The sequence below is a fragment of the Triturus cristatus genome, chromosome 2_2 (genome assembly GCF_964204655.1).
Source record: "Triturus cristatus chromosome 2_2, aTriCri1.1, whole genome shotgun sequence".
Classification (NCBI taxonomy): Eukaryota; Metazoa; Chordata; class Amphibia; order Caudata; family Salamandridae; genus Triturus; species Triturus cristatus.
In genome coordinates this window covers 783,178,652-783,197,676 of record NC_140582.1, presented here as the reverse complement: position 1 = coordinate 783,197,676, position 19,025 = coordinate 783,178,652, and the positions used below count along the sequence as shown (strand labels likewise).

Sequence of the window (19,025 nt, the reverse complement as noted above, 5' to 3'; positions counted from 1 at the left end):
TAGAGAGCAGGAACGTATTGGTAATAGTTCATTCAATATTTACCCCGCTTTGGGAATACTCATATTTTTCCGTAGATATGTATTGTAAAAGATTTCGGCAGTGCAATGAAGGGGGATATATGGCACACTCAGGAACATGTTTCAAAAAGGAAAACTGGATTCCTCTATACAAGAGGAGCTAGATTTTGGGTCAGATCAACAGAAACAATTCATATACCAGCAAAGCTGTTACCGTGTAATGCACACTCAGCTTAAAGCTGGAGACAACAGAAGCCTGACTCCTTTCAAATCCAGGGTTTGTAAAGCGCGGCAAATCACCTGTGAGGGCCTTAAAGCACTGAATTGTAGGCACGGGGAGATTAAAGTGATTTGTCCAGAATGACAGGGTGTTGGCGTCGACGCCGAGACTCGAACATGGGACCCACATGCTCTGAGGTCAGCAGCAAAGATGCTTTTTTAGAGGGGAGACACATTAACACATGCCATACTGACTATCATTAAATTACAAGCTGGAAGTAAACTGCCATTTCATGGCAGCATTAGAAATGACATTAGGCATTCAAGTATATAAGAAGCAATGGGAGGATATTCTGATTAGAGCAAGCACATTTGCAACGCATGCAGTTGGCAAGAAAACTCTATTAAAAATCTTATAGCAATGGTTCTACAACCATGGAAAAACTACACAAGATAGACCTAAGCACATCAGACACCTTCGGGATGGAGTGCAGGAAGGAGTTGGTGTAGGGACACTGACAAACATTTTGACACACATTTTATGGTCCTGCCCTAAAGTCAAACACTACTGGAGAGAGGTTTAAAAGTGATCAAAGCTATCACTCAGTCAGCAACGGGGGGATGTTCGGTGGTCATGCTCATGGAAATTGCAGCAGAATCGATCCACTCACTGTATGGGAAGAAAACAATTACCAATACTCTTACTGTTAGCAACAAAACAAATGTTGTTGCACAACTGGGGGTTCTCAAATTATTCATACAGAAGACATGTGGCTATACCACGTAGGACTTGGGAGGGAGAAAGCATTTAGAAAGCCATGGCAGCTAGTTGTCACCTATATGTCAAGGGAGGTTTGAGAGCTATAGTACCCCATCCATTGATGGGTAGTAAACATTTTTGTAGATGATCGGAGGGCAGCCTAAGTTATTATGCAAATAATCAACAAAAGTCAAGGTAAAGGGAAATGGTGCACCTCCCTGAAGACAACAGGGAGAAAATTAATTAAGAAATTGCTGAAGTGGGGGTGAGGTCAGACTAGAACGTTCAGAAATTAGAGAATTAGCGGTTGGAATGCAGAGCAGTTAGTAGTTACTAACTGTATCACTGTTATTGTAGTTATTGTATTGTAGTCATTGTGCACTGTGTGCTGCTATTGGTATTCCTGTGCTCCGTATTTCGCTGTATTCCCTGCTGCTGTTCCTTTTTGTCCACTGTTAATTTTTCCCGCCGCAACCCGCCCCAGCTCCCACCTCCCAGCTGCACGTCCCACCCCACTCCCCTGCTTAATGGCGAGTGCTACACGGTTGCGTGCCGCTGGCCTGCCTAAGGCAAGCACGCCTGCGCCCGTCCGCAACCCGACCGTGACCAGCGCCAGGAACCCTGGAACTCCGAGTCCCCGCCGATATGACTCCGTTGCCCCTCCACGCATTCAACCCCGGAAGACACGCCGACTGCCAAAGAGCCGCACCTAACACTACCCACGGACAGTTCTCCCGCAGTCACTGCCAACAAGCCTTCACCATCAACTATGCCCCCACGATGGCAGAAGGCCCACTGAACGGCCGCTCCATCGAAGCCCTGACCTGCATCCTCCTCAACGTGCGCTCCCTACACAAACACGCCTCAGAGATCTGGGACCTGATCGACACCTTATCCCCAGACGTCGCTTTCTTCACAGAAATTTGGACCAACGTCACCTCTGGCCCGACATCGCCACCGCCATCCCTGACGGATACAAGATCCAGAGAGAGGACCGCCCCCACCGCCCAGGAAGAGGCCTCGCCATCGCACACAATACCTCCCTCTGACTCTCCACCTCCAGCACGAGCGATCCCCATGCCAACACAGAACACCTCCACTTCCAGATCCAGACCAGCCCTAGGACCACGTTGCATGGCACCCTCGCCTACAGGCCCCCGGGACCTCGCACCCAGGCCGCCACAACCATCGCCGACCTCGTCGCACCCTACGCCATCACCTCCACGGACTACATTCTACTCTGAGACCTGAACTTCCACCTCGACAACCGCAACTACCCCGACTCCACCACCCTTGTCGACAACCTCTCCAACCACCCCCACGCACAGAGCAGGACACACCCTCGACCCCATCTTCGTAGGAGGAACAAACATCCGCTTTAGCCACACCACACAGCCCCTCTGGACGGACCACCACTGCGTACATTTCACCCTCAACACCACCACCGCACCCAAACCCCCCGCGCCCGCCACTAAGGAACTGGAGCAAGATCACAGAGGAACACCTCAACACCCCCCGCTGCCTAGACCCCCCCAGTGCCACGACCGACGCCAACTCCGCAGCCAAAGAACTCCACCGCTGGATCTCCAGCTGCGATGGCAAGCTCGCACCCCTACGCCACCCCGCAAAACAACGCCCACCGAAGGCCGTCTGGTTCACCACCGAACTCCAAGAAGCCAGACGCTCCTGCAGACGCCTCGAGAAAACCTAGCGGAACCGTTAAAACACGGAAGACCTGAACAACCACAAGAACGCCCACAAGGAATACCACCGGCAAATTAGGGACACCAAGCGGACCTTCATCAAGAACAAGATCCACACAAACTCAACCAACGCCCAAAAACTTTTCAACATCATACAGCAAATCACTAAATCCCCCAGCGAAGCCACAGATGTCACACCATCCCAGGAACTCTGCAACAGGCTCAGCTCCTACTTCCATCTGAAAAGCAAGGCCCTCTACGACAACTTCAGCGAACAGACACCGGACACTACCCCCCTCCCATCCACCGACAACCAGCCGACCGGCACTACATGGAATCCCGCCACGGTGGAACACGTCACCGCAACCATAAACAAAACCCACTCTGGAGCCCCCATGGACCCCTGCCCTCCACACATCTACCACAGGGCTGCCGCCACCATCGCACCCGAACTAGGACGGACCATCAACGCCTCTTTCAAGTCCGGCATCTTCCCAGATGACTGGAAGCGGGCGAAAGTCAAGCCCCTCCTCAAGAAGCCGACGGCCGACCCGATGGACCTGAAAAACTACCGACCCATTTCCCTTCTCCCCTTCGCTGCCAAAGTCACCGAGAGACTCGCAAACGCTCAACTGACCACCTTCATCGAAGAAAAATCCATCCTAGGCTCCTCCCAGTCTGGATTCCGCAGCAACCTCAGTACCGAAACCGTCCTCCTCGCCACCACTGATGACATCCGCATGCTACTCGACCAGGGACACACCGCGTCCCTCATCCTACTAGACCTCTTCGCAGCATCGTTTCACACCGCACGCTCACAGCCAGACTTCACGACGCGGGATACGAGGAACCGACCTCCACTGGATCCGATCCTACCTCTCCGGCAGAACCCAGAGGATCAGACTCCCTCCCTTCCTCTCCGAACCAACAGAGATCAATTGCTGAGTACCCCAAGGATCATCGCTCAACCCCACACTCTTCAACATCTACATGGCCCCCCTCGCCGCCATCGTCTGACAGCATGGGCTCAGCATAGTCTTGTGAGATGGATTAAGTCACGCCCTATTTACAACACTAAGTTAGCATAAACGAGATCATTTTTAGCAAGCAAGCTTGTCGTTTCTGCTGCGCTGCACACGACACTGTTGTTATGTGTTATTCATTTTAGAAATGCTGACTCGACTTTGCCTTACAGGATAACAAACTGTTGTTTCACATTCTTAACCGTGAAATGTGCCCTTGGTCTGTACATCATGCAAAGAACGCGTCTGGGTCACTAGAAGGTACAGAGTGTTGTGTTTAGATTGATCGTACCACTTGTTAGACATATCATGCATACAGCTGCCAATATCTGAAGGACAAGCGTCTTTAATATTGCAGAACAGTTTGGTTTTACATTCATTCGAACAGAAGAGCTGATGCATGCTGTGAGAGCTGATCCTTTGATGTGATTCTACTAAGCTGATCTATACGGTATGGGGTCCCCCCTTTTAGCCTAAGAGACCTTCTAATAGTCTAATGGTAATGTATTAGATTATAGTGAAAGGAGTGTGGCCGTATACCACTGTCATTAATAGTATGATTGCTCCTTTCATTTTATATGGTATTGTAATAATGCTTATGGTTCTGATCTGTACTGTAAGTCTGCTAGTGTTAGCCAAAGTACTGCATCTTAGGACGCAAGGTTTATAAAATAAACTCTTTAAACTTTACCGTGTCTGTATTATTATGTTGTGGACTAACAAATAAGTACGAACAGGTATTTCGGATTCCCACCACTCCTGAGAAATATCTAAGTCGCTTGTTCTGGTTTGTCTATACATTGAGACCACCTAGCTAGATCTAGGTTAACGAACGGGATACTAAGCTAGTCGGATAAGGGGTTCTGGGTTCTGAGGGGAGTTTTCTGGTACACCACAATTCTCCGAGGTCCTGGTCTCCTGCGCATAGTTCTGTGCAAAATCAGAATCCCTGCAACATGGCGCACCTAACATTTGGTCTTAAGATCTGAGACGCTTTAGTAGTACTAGTGTTTAGTCCACAACTACCCTCACTCTCGTTTCCGGAAAACTTGAGTGACGGTTTAACCTACCTAGGTTTAGACTAAAGGTTCTATCAAGCTTGAAAATTAAAAAGGTTATAATTTTTGAGCCCAAGTGCTACTGTAAATATCGTTGTTATTCTTTAAGGCGTCCTTATGGCGGTTAATATTCCCGCTCATAGTAGGGTTCCTCTGCGCGCTCATTTGAGGGTGTATGGGGTACCTGATGACGGGATGTCCGTAGTCTTTGTGGTCAGTGCTGATACCACCTACCCATATGAGTTGTTTTACTCATGGGTGACCTTTGCCGAGGTGGATACAGACGATAATTTGTTCCACGAATATACAGCCTCGGCTGTACCTGCGGCTTATGCCCCATATCGGACTCTGGAAATTCCTATTTCTGCCTGGCAGCATACGATTTGGTTTAATGGCGCCTTCCCCCATGAGGTCGTATCGGCGAGAATGGGCCCGTTGTCAATTGCAGGGGCTACATGGCCGGTACTGGCCGGATATACTCCACACCCACGCTACATGACAGTGGCAGTGGGTCATTTACGAACACTACACACAGCCCTGATTACGGTCCATAGGGCTTTAGTGCAGTATGTGTCACGCACAGTTCAGGTGGGAGCACCTGCGGTTGCTGGACACGGGGCGGATCACCATCACGCAGTGGTGATTAGCCAAGTTATGGTTAACGCGGTAGTCGGCAAGCGCCCCCTCAGTAAGGATGAATTTCCTTACTGGCTTGCGGAAACATTTGATCAATTAGAAGCCGTGTTTCCAAACACTACACCTGTGGATAAACACAGGATACTCACCATTACTTTGCCGAAAGACCTGGTCCCTGAACTTGTTGATTGTGACAATTGGGGCAAGGTCTTTGCTGCGACATATTCGAAGTGCTACGGCACTCCGTCTATGGCTGTACTACCCTCCGTCATCAAGAAAGTTCAAGAAAGTCATGGTGCGGAGGCAGCTATTGAGTTGGGATTAAGGCTTGTCGACAGTTTCGATGTGATTTGTTCCATTGTAATGGGCAACCTCAAAGGAGATGCCATGCAGTTCCAAGTTGGTAATATGCTGGAGCTTGTGGCTGATGCCGATAAGCCTAGGGAGTTCGCAAAAATTATTGCGAAAGCCTATAGGATGGTTGGACGTAGTGCCTTAGGTGTGAAACCCACCATCAAAATTCCCGATGTAGTGCAACAAACTAAGGTGAGTTCGTCTACAAAAGACGAAAAGCCCAACTTTCCTAAACAAAGTTGGCGAGCCAAAAAACAAGAGAAGCAGCAACAGAAACAGGTTTCTCGTCCTGCCTCACCAGTTCAGTCGTATAGTGAACGCACTTATGATTTGCGCGATCGTACTCGTATTAAGTCACCTGATAGGTTTCAGGTTTCTGAACAACGCTCTCCTCGTTCTTCACAGGAAACATCGACTTCGCACTCTGGTGGTGGAGAGCGTGGAAGAGGACGGGGCACTCAAGGTCGAGACCAGCCCCGCCAGACTGATGGTAAAGGCAAGCAGGAAGACGCTGCCAGACCACGTCCACCGTTTCAGGAAAAGAAAGTTGCTGCTATCGCAGCGAGATATGCCTCAGATGGTCAGGACACAGCTTCGGAACCTGATATGGGCACTAACACTGCTAGACAGCGCGGCGGAAGTTACAGTAGTGCGGGAAGCATTGCGTCCATTTCTGGAGGCGACAGCAACTGACATTTATGTGACAGTTGAAACTGCTGAGCCCCCCCGGAAAGATTATTTGAAATAGTCCTTAATATTGAGGGTGACATACAACGCAAAATTAAAGTGGTTTTTTGGGATAATCTTACCACCACATATGATATTCTTTTGGCGGAGAAAGATTGGCCTCCGGCTTTCATTTTGGACGCCCCTAGGGGAGAGGAAGTTATACTTCCTTCCTTTGGGCACGCAGTGCCCACGGAGGAGTCTACTAGGTTGGCCGGGGAGTGGGCGCAGGTGCTTGCGCCTGCGTTATATCGTAATCAGGTTGGCTGGGATAAATGTTCTCCCAATCATGAGATTCCATTGCGATCCGATCCCCAGCCTCAACCCCAATATCCCATGCGTCGCGAGGCTAGACCTCACGTCGCGTCCATCTTTGAACAATTGGAATTTCAAGGAGTGATTGAGACATGTGTGTCACCCATGAATAATCCTTTATTCACTGTAACGAAGCCTGACGGGTCGTACCGCCTAGTTTTGGATTACCGGCATTTAAACTCACATTGCCAGGCGTGTGCGGTACAAAATACTCATAGTTCGGCTCTCGTAGATAGTCTTGTGAGAAAACGTTTCAAGACTACGCTCGACTTATCCAATGGCTTTTATTGCCATAATCTGGCCCCTCTTAGTTATGAGTGGACAGCATTCACCTCGGGTGGCAAACAAAAATTGTTCAAGAGGCTCCCGATGGGCTATAAAAACAGCCCTGGAGTTTTTGCCACTCGCGTGGTCTCTCTCTTGGAGATGGTAGACCCGGAAGCATACTCGTATGTCGATGACATCTATCTGACAGACGAAGAGTTGCTTCCACACCTTGCTCGTGTGGATAACATAGTGACTATGTTTGCAGACTTCGGTTACAAGTTTAACTTTAAGAAGTCCCACATTGCTGAATTTACAGTGTTGTTCTTGGGGTACGAACTCAATAATGAAGGTCGAGGCTTGGCACCGCAGTTCCTTGAGAAATGCGCAAACCTTTGTATCCCTACGACACTGAAAAAACTACAATCCTTGCTCGGTTTTCTGAATTTCGGTCGATCCTACATTCCTGATTATGCCCAGTGTATCAAGACGCTTTATGCCTTGATACAACCAACTTATACCAGATCTTGCTGGCTGCCAGAGCACTTGTTGGCATTGTATACTTTGCAAACTGATCTTCTTACAGCTAAATATCTAAAAACTCGTGACAACCACACCAACCTGGTCATTAGAATTGTTCCAGGCGCGGAAGGTTTCACGTACTTAACGTTCAATGAGGGTGACACAGTCCCCATTGCTTACAAATCTCATATGTACACTTCTGCTGAGCTGCGATTTTCCACTGTTGAAAAAGTCTTGACAGCAGTTCAGATGGCGATCCTGAAAGAACGAGCGCTATCACAGGGAAAACGCATGCTGGTAGTAACACCGTTTCCTGCTCTTGAAGCAGTTACTAAAGCTAGTGTACCAAATTCTAAGGCTTTACATCCAAGGTGGATACAATGGGCAACCTCCTTAGCTTCGCCTGACGTCGAATACATCTTTGACGCGGCGTTGCAGACTCAAGAGAGTTTGGAGTATGAATTTGTTCATCCTGCTCCACAGTCATTGCGCCCCATCGAGGAATACCATTGTGTCATATACACTGACGGGTCGGCGCAACCCGCAACTGGATCAAGGCACGCTTATTCAGCGGCTTGCGCAATTGTAATCGGTACTTTCGTGAATGGAGAGTTCAAATCTGATGCAGTGCATACGCAGTCATTGGGTGACTGTACCGCGCAACTGGCGGAGCTTCGTGCTCTGGTGCTTGCACTTGAGTTTGCTGATCACAGAGTCACTACTCTTATAGTGAGTGACTCTTACTATTGTGTTCAATCTTACAACAACAATTTACTTTTTTGGATTATGAATGGTTTTCGTGATTCCAAAAGGTAGCGCAGTGAAGCATAAAACGCTTTGGGCTCGAGTGTCGGAACTCAAAGGGAGTCTGCCACTTGTGGATGTAATTCACACTCTTGGTCACCAACGAGTTGGTGTCCATGCTGTCGGTAACAGTTTGGCTGACGAGGCAGCTAAAACAGCAGTGGCGACATATTTAGTAGCAGCAGTTACAAGATCAAAATCTAAGATAGATGCAGACATCTTAGCAGCTATAGCTGCTTCAGAGACAGGGACAAACTTCCCTAGAGGTTTCCCTTCTCGATACCATTATCACTTAAGTCCTGATAACGTCCCATTGGTGAGGATTAACGACGTTGGTGATAGATTGATTCCCAACGCGGACTGCAGACCAAATTTGATAACAGCTGCCCACGAAGGTGTTGCGTCTGCGCATGCTGGAGTGTCAGCAACTGTGTCTCTTTTGCAGCAACGTTACTGGTGGTACGGTTTGTATAAACAAGCGCGGGCTTATGTCCTTAATTGTGACATTTGCCAGCAGATCAAACCCTCTTCTGTTGAACGTCCACCTCCAACGCAGCTGCATATATCTAATCAACCACTAGCGTATGTTTATTTAGATCACTGCGGTCCTTTTACCTCTGATACTGCGTACAAGTACATCTTGGTTGCAGTGGATTCGTGCACACGTTTTCTGTGGGTGTGGCCACAAAGGAGTGCTGATGCCAGGACTGTCATCAAAGCATTGCGTGTCTTTATAGGGAGTTTTGCGTGTGGTACCCTTCACTCTGATCAGGGCCCGGCGTTCGCCTCTAAGGCTTACAAAGAGGCTATGAGAAGTTTGGGGGTCCAAGTCAAATTTTCGTCTCCATACCGGCCTGAGGGCAATAGTGTTGTGGAACGGATGAACCGTGACCTAAAGCAATCGTTGACAGCCAAGGTGTTAGGTACAGGCCGGAACTGGCTTGCCCACTTGTATGACGTCCAACGTGCACTTAATAATCTCCCTAGAAGGTCTCTGGGTGGGCGGACCCCGTACATGATGCTCTTTGGAGTGAGAATGTTTGTTCCGGACCTTGATGGTCTAGACATGGAGGCAGCTGCCGCGCCTTTTGACCTCGATGACCACTGTGCTGTATTACAGAATCTACAAGAAGCAAGAGACACTCTAGCAAAGGAACACGTGCCCTCTACATCTGAAGAAGCGCTCCTGATTCCGGTGGTCAGCTGGCTGCCTCGAGTTGGTGATCTGGTCCGTGAGAAGGTGGAGAACAAGAAGGAGTTTGGCCCCTCTTATCGTGTACCAGTCCCGGTGCTTGGAGTATTGGGTACACGTACAGTTGTTTTACCACCACTTCCTGGTCGCAAGGAAAACAGGTACATTTCAATTGAAAATGTCAAGCTACACAGGGTGGCCGATTCTCCATAGTATGACACCTTCGGTTTCCTGCCCTTCAATGCTGAGAAACTCTGTTGTGTTGCCACCTTCTATCATCGTGCCTGAAGTTTCCATTGAGATGCATACAGTTTCAGACCTGCCTGTGCCTCCTTCTGCTGGTGGTTTGCCTGGTGATCCGGAGTATGCTTATCCTACAGAAGTCGCTTTGACCCTATTAAATACAACAACACTTACCCAGTCACATTCTTCCTTTGAAACTGAATCATTGACTTCCACTGTCCCGTCCAAAATCTCTATATTTTTTGCCTGGTTCAAGAGACATTTTTTGGTTGCACCTTGGACTTACATCTGGTTGGTGCTAATTTGTATTTTTTTATTCATGACAATTGGCTTTGTGGTAGTGTTTTTTAGACTTATCAACAGACACTACCTGAATGAGCGTTCTACAATTCAATTAATTGATGGAACTTTGGCCCCCCATTCCTCATCACACATCATGAAAAGAGACCAGGCGTTTGTGAACATCACCTCCTGGCCTGTACGTGATGGGATTGCTTGGGATGCGGTGAACTTTCAAATTCATGGTCCCACCGAAGTTATTAATGTGCCAACTGTTTTTCTTGTTTCTATGGGTGATGTAGTTAAACAAAACATCCGCTCAGATGATTGGGATGTACAAGCAATAGAAGCACTGTTTTCTGATTTACAATATTATGCTGCATTTGATGCAGAAGATCTGTATTTAAATACTGCAAACTATGATGAGCAATTTTGTTTTCAACATTATGGCACACATTTCCTACACAGAGCAAATACTTTTCGAAATGTTGTTAATTTCACTCAATGGGAACATTGTCCTGTCCCTATGCCCGGCAGCTCTGCCACTTTATTGAAAAAATTCACATACTTTTCGGATTTTAGTGTGTCAAACCCTGAGTCTTTTTATTTTAAGGTGGAGGTAGAACCCACTTCTAAGGTCAGACTGACACACACAAAATTATTATATTCCAAATCCTTTATGGATGAATTGGCTATTGGAGGTTATGACGTATGGAAAGCTACTATCGATCTTAAATCGGTTTGGGGAACTAAACCGTGGCAGGTACAAGAAACTGAAGCTTTGCATCGTGCCTGTCTTATCCTAAACCATATTTTATTTTTAAATTCGTCTATTTGTCAGACCACCTGTTTTGGATTGGCAAGATCTAAAAAATTAATTTCCCCCTCGATCCCTGATCTGGGTGCTTATCCTGGTTGGGAAAATCACTCAGATCTGTCCCTTACTATGTTGCAGTCACTTGTTTCCAATGGCACCTTCAATATTTCGACATTGAATCCTGAGGGTTGGTTGGTATGGCAAACAAGCTCAGATTCCTGTCAGCGTCGGTTTCTGGATTTGGCTCCAGGATATACACAACTTAGGGTTGACCCTCGTTTTACATATTCACACACAGTGACTACCTACTCTGTAGGTAAATTATGTCAGTCATGGCTGCAACATTCCACGTTAACTTCAGTTAAGCTTCATTTATCACGCTTAAATGACAAAATAGATTTAAATGATTTTATTAAGGGTCCTGCAAATGGCAGGTCTAAACGATGTGCTTATGCTATTACGCCGACGATACCCAGCTCATCCTCTCCCTCACGAGGAACCCTGAAGACACCAGACTCGGCTTCCAGGAAAGAATGAAGGATGTCGCGTGCTGGATGAAAGACAGCTGTCTGAAGCTCAACTCGGAGAAGACCGAGGTGCTCATCCTAGGACCCTCCAACACAGCCTGGGACAACACCTGGTGGCCCTCTGCTCTCAGGAGTCCACCCACCCCTACAGACTACGCAAGGAACCTCGGCATCATCCTGGACTCCTCCCTCACCATGACCCTTCCAGATAAACTCTGTCGCCTCCACCAGCTTCAACTGCCTTCGCATCCTCCAAAAGACCTTCAAATGGATACCCCTCTAATGCAGAAAGACCGTCACCCACTTACTCATAACCAGCAGACTTGACTACGGCAGCGCCCTCTATGCCAGAATCAACAGAACTCTGCTACACAAGCTCCAAACCATCCAGAACGCCGCAGCAAGACTCGTCCTAGGGACACCATGACACAAACACATGACCCAACACCTGTGAGACCTCCACTGGCTCCCCGTCGAGAAGAGAGTGACCTTCAAACTTCTCACCCATGCCTACAAATCCCTCCACAAGATCGGACCCAAATACCTGAATGAGAGAGTCTCCTTCCACGTACCCAAAAGGAACATCCGCTCCGCCAACCTCACCCTGGCAAAGACCCTCCGCATCTGCAGAAACAGAGTTGGCAGACGAGCCTTCTCCTACATCTCAGCCAAGACCTGGAACGGGCTCCCAGCAAACATCAGACGCTCCCCGAACCTGCACACCTTCAGGAAGAACCTCAAGACCTGGCTCTTCAACTGAACCAGAGCTGCGCCCCCACCCTAGCCCCCCAGCGCCTTGGGACCCACACAGGTGAGTAGCGCACTTTATAAGCACCTGATTGATTGAGGCTTATTATTTTTCAGAGCACATTTTCTTTTTCTCAGATATCAGTGTAAAAATGGGAGTAATTGTTTCTCTGTATGAAGTGGTGCATCCTCATTACAAGACAAATGTATTGTCATGCAAATAATCAATCACTAGGGCCTACCACTTACCTGTACTCTGTTGTCTTGCACAAGGATGTATTTAAGGTTACATCTCCTCATAAAATCAAAAGCCACATTTGGTGGGGTATCCGGATCAATTGGAGAATATGCCGCTGGGACCTGGAGAATTCTAACCAAAAGAAAAAGAAGTACAAAAACTAAAATATTGCAGGATAAACAGCACATTTTTATAGTTTTAAATAATTTGAATTATAAAGAATATATAGGAGTGCCCCGTACCTAACCTGGAAATGGGCCTGAAAAGTGAACAGGTCAGCAGCCCACAAATTAAGACATCAAGAACACTTTGGAGGAGCCTCAAAATCATAAAGGCTGCAGTACTGAATTCTCTTCCCTGTAACTTTATAAACTGCCATTTAAATGGACAACTCCCAATATTAGCAAGGGTACATAAAAAGTAATTTCCTGACTGCTACCATGGCGTTTTTTCTACTTGGTAAGGGGACCAAACTGGAACAAGATGTCCGTTAAGTTGCCATACTGTATCCATCAGCCTCTTCTTCCACTGATGACCCTCGCCTCATTTCAGGTACAGTCCAGGCTCTCTACTTTCCTTCTGGTCCTTCTGCTCCTTTTGACAATCAGTCTTAGCTAAGGAAAACTTTTCTACCCACACCTCACAATTATTCGTGGCAAAGAAGATGAGTTATATCACAGATCTCAGCCTTTGCCGTCCCCCTAGGCTGGCAGGGGTATCGCTAGCACTAAAAATAGTCTGAAGTGCAACCAGTGAAAGTGGCATCTTGCAGCTTCCTAAAAAAAGCTTTGGCTGACAGCAAAACCATAACACTGAACTTTCATCTTCTAGAAGGCTTATATTGCGTGTCAACATTTAATTAAGGAGAACCCATGCTAGATTCAAACGTGACAAGTTTTATCAGGAGTGGGATGAATGGCCAACGGTTTCCTTGTGCTCTCAAAACACTCAAACCCAGGATACAGGTCTCTTAGAAGTAGTACAGCTGTTAAGCCTGTTATCTAATGAAAATCACTTACCTTAAGATAGGAAGCTTTAAATTGGTACAGACAGTCGTCTTTGTAATGTATTCATATAAGAGCAAGACCTCAAGTGGATCTTTTCTAAAATTTAAGTAATACTATCTAATCTAAATTCAAGATGGCCAACAAATATCAAAAAATCATTTTAAATCTTCCAAATTGCGTCAAATTTGGCACAAACATTCATGTATACACATCACTGCATGTAATGTGCATGCCCACGTTGGAGCTAGACTTCAATATCATAAATATAAAACCAAAATGGCTGCCAAAATCATCTAGAAAACTTTCAAATTCAAATCAGTTATAAATTCAATGTAAATATTCATACTTATTTACATGTTTCAGCATTTATTAATATGTATAATATATATTATGTACCTCTCTTTTTTTTCCATCTTCAACACGTCTTCTGTAATGCCTGAAAACGAGTAGCATATCAAAACAATATCTTTTTGAAACACCCACAACCAGGGGTCAAGCTGTCCAGCACTATGATGATGTTGTTGTAACAAATTGGTCAACCTGTGTTCTTTACTTCAAAAAGACTTATTAGCCCAGCAAATGAAACACGCAAACATTATGGGTCTGGTTATAGTGTTTTAGACCATAACCTGAAGAAATGTAAAGAACTGGAATGCCTACCTATGAATATCGAACTAGAATGTCTTAATGAGGATTCTGGTATTGAGCAGACATTAAGGACTAACAATGCAGTGTGGCGGTAATAGGGTTCTAACTAGTAAAACAATCTAAAGCTGCAACAGGATTAGAAAAGAAAACATAGTGATGCAGATCTATATGGTAACCCACTTAAAACACGTTCAGCAATTCATGTTCCAAATAAAATTCCTGTAATAAAAACATTTTTCTTTTGCAACAAATCAAATACATCTGTAATGAATAAAGCGAAAACAGATGAAGTTGATGCTAATGTTCGTAAGTGTGCCGAATTAGTTAAAGATACAGTACTTATTGCTAAATTGGCTATGGGTTTTATGCACACACCGGATGCTGAATACCATCATAAATGTTTAGTTGGACTCTATAACAAAGGCACGTATTGTACGAAAGAATAAAAACAAATCAGTACAAGGGGTAGCTCTAGCCGAGCTTGTATCTTATCTGAAAGATTCGCGAGTGGGAGACGTTAAATCAATTTACAAACTCTGTGACTTAATAAATCTTTACACAAGTAGAATAAAGCAGCTCAATTCCACTACAGGTAAGGTTAACTCAACACGATTAAAAGAGAGAATTCTCAGAAATGCAAGAGGTTTGAAGGCATACAATAAAGGAAGAGATGTCCCGTTAGCTCTCGAAGAAGACATAGGATCCGCATTAGTAAATTCCTGTGACAAGTCAGATTCTGACGCCGTAAATATTGCTAATGTAGCAAACGATGTTAGTAGAGATATGGTGCAAAAATCTGAAAACTTCATTGGAACATTTGGGGATGATTGTAGAAACTGATCGGTTACCGAAATGCTTCTTGCCCTTGTTAAAATTATACTCGATGGATCCAACACAAGCGATCAGCATTCCTGTGAAACAGCCGCTACCAATATAGCGTTGTCTATTTCCAAATTACTGATTTTTAACAGTGTAAAGAATGCAAGAACAGACTCTTCTTCAATTCCTAGACAAAGCAGCAACAAAGAAACTCCACTGCCCATGTACATTGCTGTTTCTAGCCAGAGTCAAAACGAGAAATCGAGCACATATAGACAAGTTCCATAAACTAGGCATTGTTTTTAATATTATAGGGTTTCACAAATATCTGCTGAGGAAGGAAATGGCATCTGCGCACCGTATGAGAGTGAAAAAATTCTGTGTCCACCAAAACTGATGTGGCAAGTACTCACCAGGGGAAATATTGATAACATAGATCACAATCCTGGTTCCATGACAGCTAAAGGCTCCTTCCATGGAACAGCAATAACTGGCAACACCCAGAACGAGAACTAGAGGGAATTGATCATGGTACTGTGGCGATTAATTCTAATATGGCAAAGTCAAAATAGATTTCAAATCTACATGAACGGTATACAAATATCTAACCACCTTCAATGACAATATAGATTATCACGTTCCATTACTGTTTGTAGTAGTTGATCGCCAAAGTGATCAAATTGATGCTGATAACACCTATAAATATAAATGGCTTGGAAGAGAATTGTGCAAGGTTGTGAGTGGAAACATTTCTTCTGATGAAAGCATGTCTTGGGCAGCATATCATGCATCATTGCTACCACCTATCAATAGACCACAGTCAAGTACTGCATTGTTGCCGCTGTTCACAGAAAGTCCTAATTTTAAACCCATGGTCTTGCATTGCATGAAAGTCATTAAAGAGTCTGTTCATTATCTCAATCTAGGGCAATCACCTATTATTTCAATGGGCCAAACTCTCTTCGCCCTAGCAAAACAAATTAAATGGGATGTACCACATCATTATGGTGAATATAAATATGTTGTGATGATGGGGAGGGAACTTCATATTGAAATGGCTTTCTTTAAAGTACTTGGAGACTGGATTTCGAACAGTGGATGAACCAGTATGTTAGGGGCACATGCATCAAGGTAGGTTTTTGCGATTCCTTAATTGCGATAATTAAGGAATCGCAATTAAGGAATCGCAAAAGCCTATGCATCTAGAAATCACAAAAAACATAGCGATTTCTAAACATTCCTTAATTGCGACGCGCAAATTGTGAGTCGTAATTAAGTGATGTCGTCCCATTCATTCCTATGGGCCACTCAGTTCCCAATAGGTACTCGCAAATTGCGAAAGCAATTTCAAGGGTGCAAGGGTTCCAAAAGGATACCCTGTTGCACCCCTGAAATCTGCATATGAGTACATGTTGCACAGACACATGCCCCAAGGGCATGTGTGTGTGTGTGTAAAATGGAACTTTGAAAAATGCACTTTAGTGTATTTTTCAAAGTTTTTGCAAATTACCATCAAGTATAAATCGATGGTAATTTGCGACTCCTATTAGCGAAATCGCTAAATTTTTTACTGTAATGCATTGCATTTAAGGAATCTCAATTTGCGATTGCAATTTAAGTAATCGCAATTTAGAGATTACTTAAATTGCGTTTTTTGCAATTGGGATGATGCATCCCAAATGCAAAAATACCAGTTGCAAAGGGGCTGATTCTGCCCGTTTGCAACCGTTTTTTCTTTTGATGCATGCGGCCCCTAGAGTGATCTGACATCACTACCATAGGAAAAGCTGATGCTGTATTGAAGATTTCCCACCTAACCCGTACAGGTCATGCTCATCAAATTACTGTTGCTGCACTAGAGGGAGGCTTATCAAAGTTATCTTGAATCTAGAAAGTCCCATGAAGAAACAAGCATTGGCATATCCAATAGGTCTCGCCTTTGGGATCTTATAAGTGTTTAGCCATGCAACAGTTGATGTTGTGGCACCAAGGATATTGTGCTGCATAACGAACTACTTATAAGGCCCCAAAAACGAGACCTCTTGGCTATGCCAATGCTTGTTAATTAAATGCCAGAACTAGATTATCTCGAGGCCCACATTGTTAAAAACATGATTGCCTAGTTTAAAGAACCATGTCAGAGAATGAAAATTCATGCACTTTTTCCTGCCGCTAGAAAAAACATATTTTCGTGAAACAAAATATAGACAAACATTGATCACTGCAATAGTTTCATCACTAATTATGTTACCCAAATCACTTCCTGCGACTCCCAACCTGTGCCTTCGGTAGTTCTGTGTCCACAGAAGACACGGTGTTACCTGGAAACTCGCAAGTGTTTCATATGAGGTGCTATCAGCTCCATACTCAGATGTCTGCTCAAAATGTCCCCTTTGCCTTCAGAGAGCCTTTCAGAAATCAAAGTCACTGCGATGCCAGGCTTATCAGCAAAGTCCGGCTAAGTCAAGTCAGTAGTAGGTCGAACTTCCGGCCAGGGCTAGCTTTAGCGCTGGTGGTGCCCAGTGAGACAATGTTTGTTGGCGCCCCCCCAATGACCACCGTCATCACGGATTCCCTCACTACCACCCTTTAACCGCGCCCCCTCAAATCTCCATAACCACTCTCTCTCAGGTGCATTTAATTCGTTTTTTAGCGCCACTCATACCAGTGTAGTGTGGATGAGACGAGCATCGGAGATAAACAAAAGTGACAAGTGTAATTGCAGGCACATTGCTGCATTATTTACTTACTGACGAGGATGGGGGGTGGTACAAGAGCTTTACAATGGGGCGGCCGCAATGGTTTTGCTGACAAAGACCCCATTCACTGAACACAAGCGGTATCAGCTGTGACATCCTGCATGCAGTGACGTGCATGGCTGCACATGTGACCGCTGTCAGTGTTGTCACTGATGCAACCAATGAAAACGTCTGAAGCAAGGCCGCACCGTAAGTTGCTGGCACCTGGCCGGAGCATGTTAATGGCGTCTAGGCGCTGTACCTTACTCTATTTGCAGCCTCCGACCCTTTCTGTTCGTGTGGCACTCCCGGCACAGCCATTATTTTGAGCATGAAACGTGTTGCCTTCATTGTATTGTATTTTATTGTATTGGTATTCAGACTTATATAGCGTACAGTAACCCTACGGGCATCATGCCTTCTCCTCTGAAAGCCTCTAGTCCCAAGGAGGCGGGCAAGTGAATTCACCACCTATCTGTAGTGGCACAACCCTTCACTGGTAGTTTAAGGTTTCCAGGTGGCTTCTTGTTATCAGAGCAACCCCTTTCAGCCTTCATTTCGACTAAAGCGTCTGAAAAAGCTGTGTAAAAGCAAAGCTGGGGAAGGACCACCATGTCCACGATGGCGTGGCCTCATCTTGGTAACCTTAATGTAATAAGACCCGGCGCACAGATTTCTAATGAGTGAGCTGTGCTGGAGAGCGCTACCGCAAACGTGATCGCCTCTAGGAGCCCCTCAGAGTACCTGATGTAGAAGGACATAACCACTCTGCCCAGGATCACACAATGCGACTAAGTAAACCGAGATTAGACCTCGGACCTTCTAGTTCGACTGCAGTTTAACCCCTTTTCATGCTTCCTGAGAATTAGCAGGAGCCAAATAAACGGGAAACATTTAGAGAATTCTCAGAGAGCGCGGGAATTATGTTAGTGTAAAAAGCGATTGAGCAGCGTTGTTAGGGCTTTTCATATTACAAAACAATTAAACACCCCCTTGTTTGTTTTACATGTCCTGGTCTTTACCATTTCAACAAGTACTACGAATACTACGTTGGACAAAAAAAAGTAAAATAAAATATCTAGGTAAATATCTCTAGATATCAGGGTTTGTTTTTATCCTGACACATGGAGAGCGTTAGATTTTTGGACACAGGTAACCTGTTTAAAATATGCAACGAGTAAAAATATGTAAACAAGCAACAAACGGGAGGGTGGGTGAAAGCAGTCACGTTGTGATCAGAGACAAACGGAGCCATAAATAACAGCGTCCAGCGAGTGGTGTGCGCGCTCTAAGGAAGAACAAGCGCAGCCGCCTGCTCGCTCCTGAGACTGAGGTGCAGTTACTTATATGAACTAGGCTACATATAGAG

The 19,025-nt window shown here is 45.4% G+C and overlaps 1 protein-coding gene across 1 annotated transcript in view; it reads right to left on the bottom strand.

Moving 5' to 3' along the window:
• AASDH (aminoadipate-semialdehyde dehydrogenase) overlaps positions 1–19,025 on the bottom strand; it is a 468,424-nt gene that overhangs the window by 389,588 nt on the left and 59,811 nt on the right. The window contains exon 3 of the mRNA XM_085642048.1: positions 12,456–12,576. Coding sequence (XP_085498174.1) covers positions 12,456–12,576 — 121 coding nt within the window. The remainder of the gene's footprint in view (positions 1–12,455; positions 12,577–19,025) is intronic.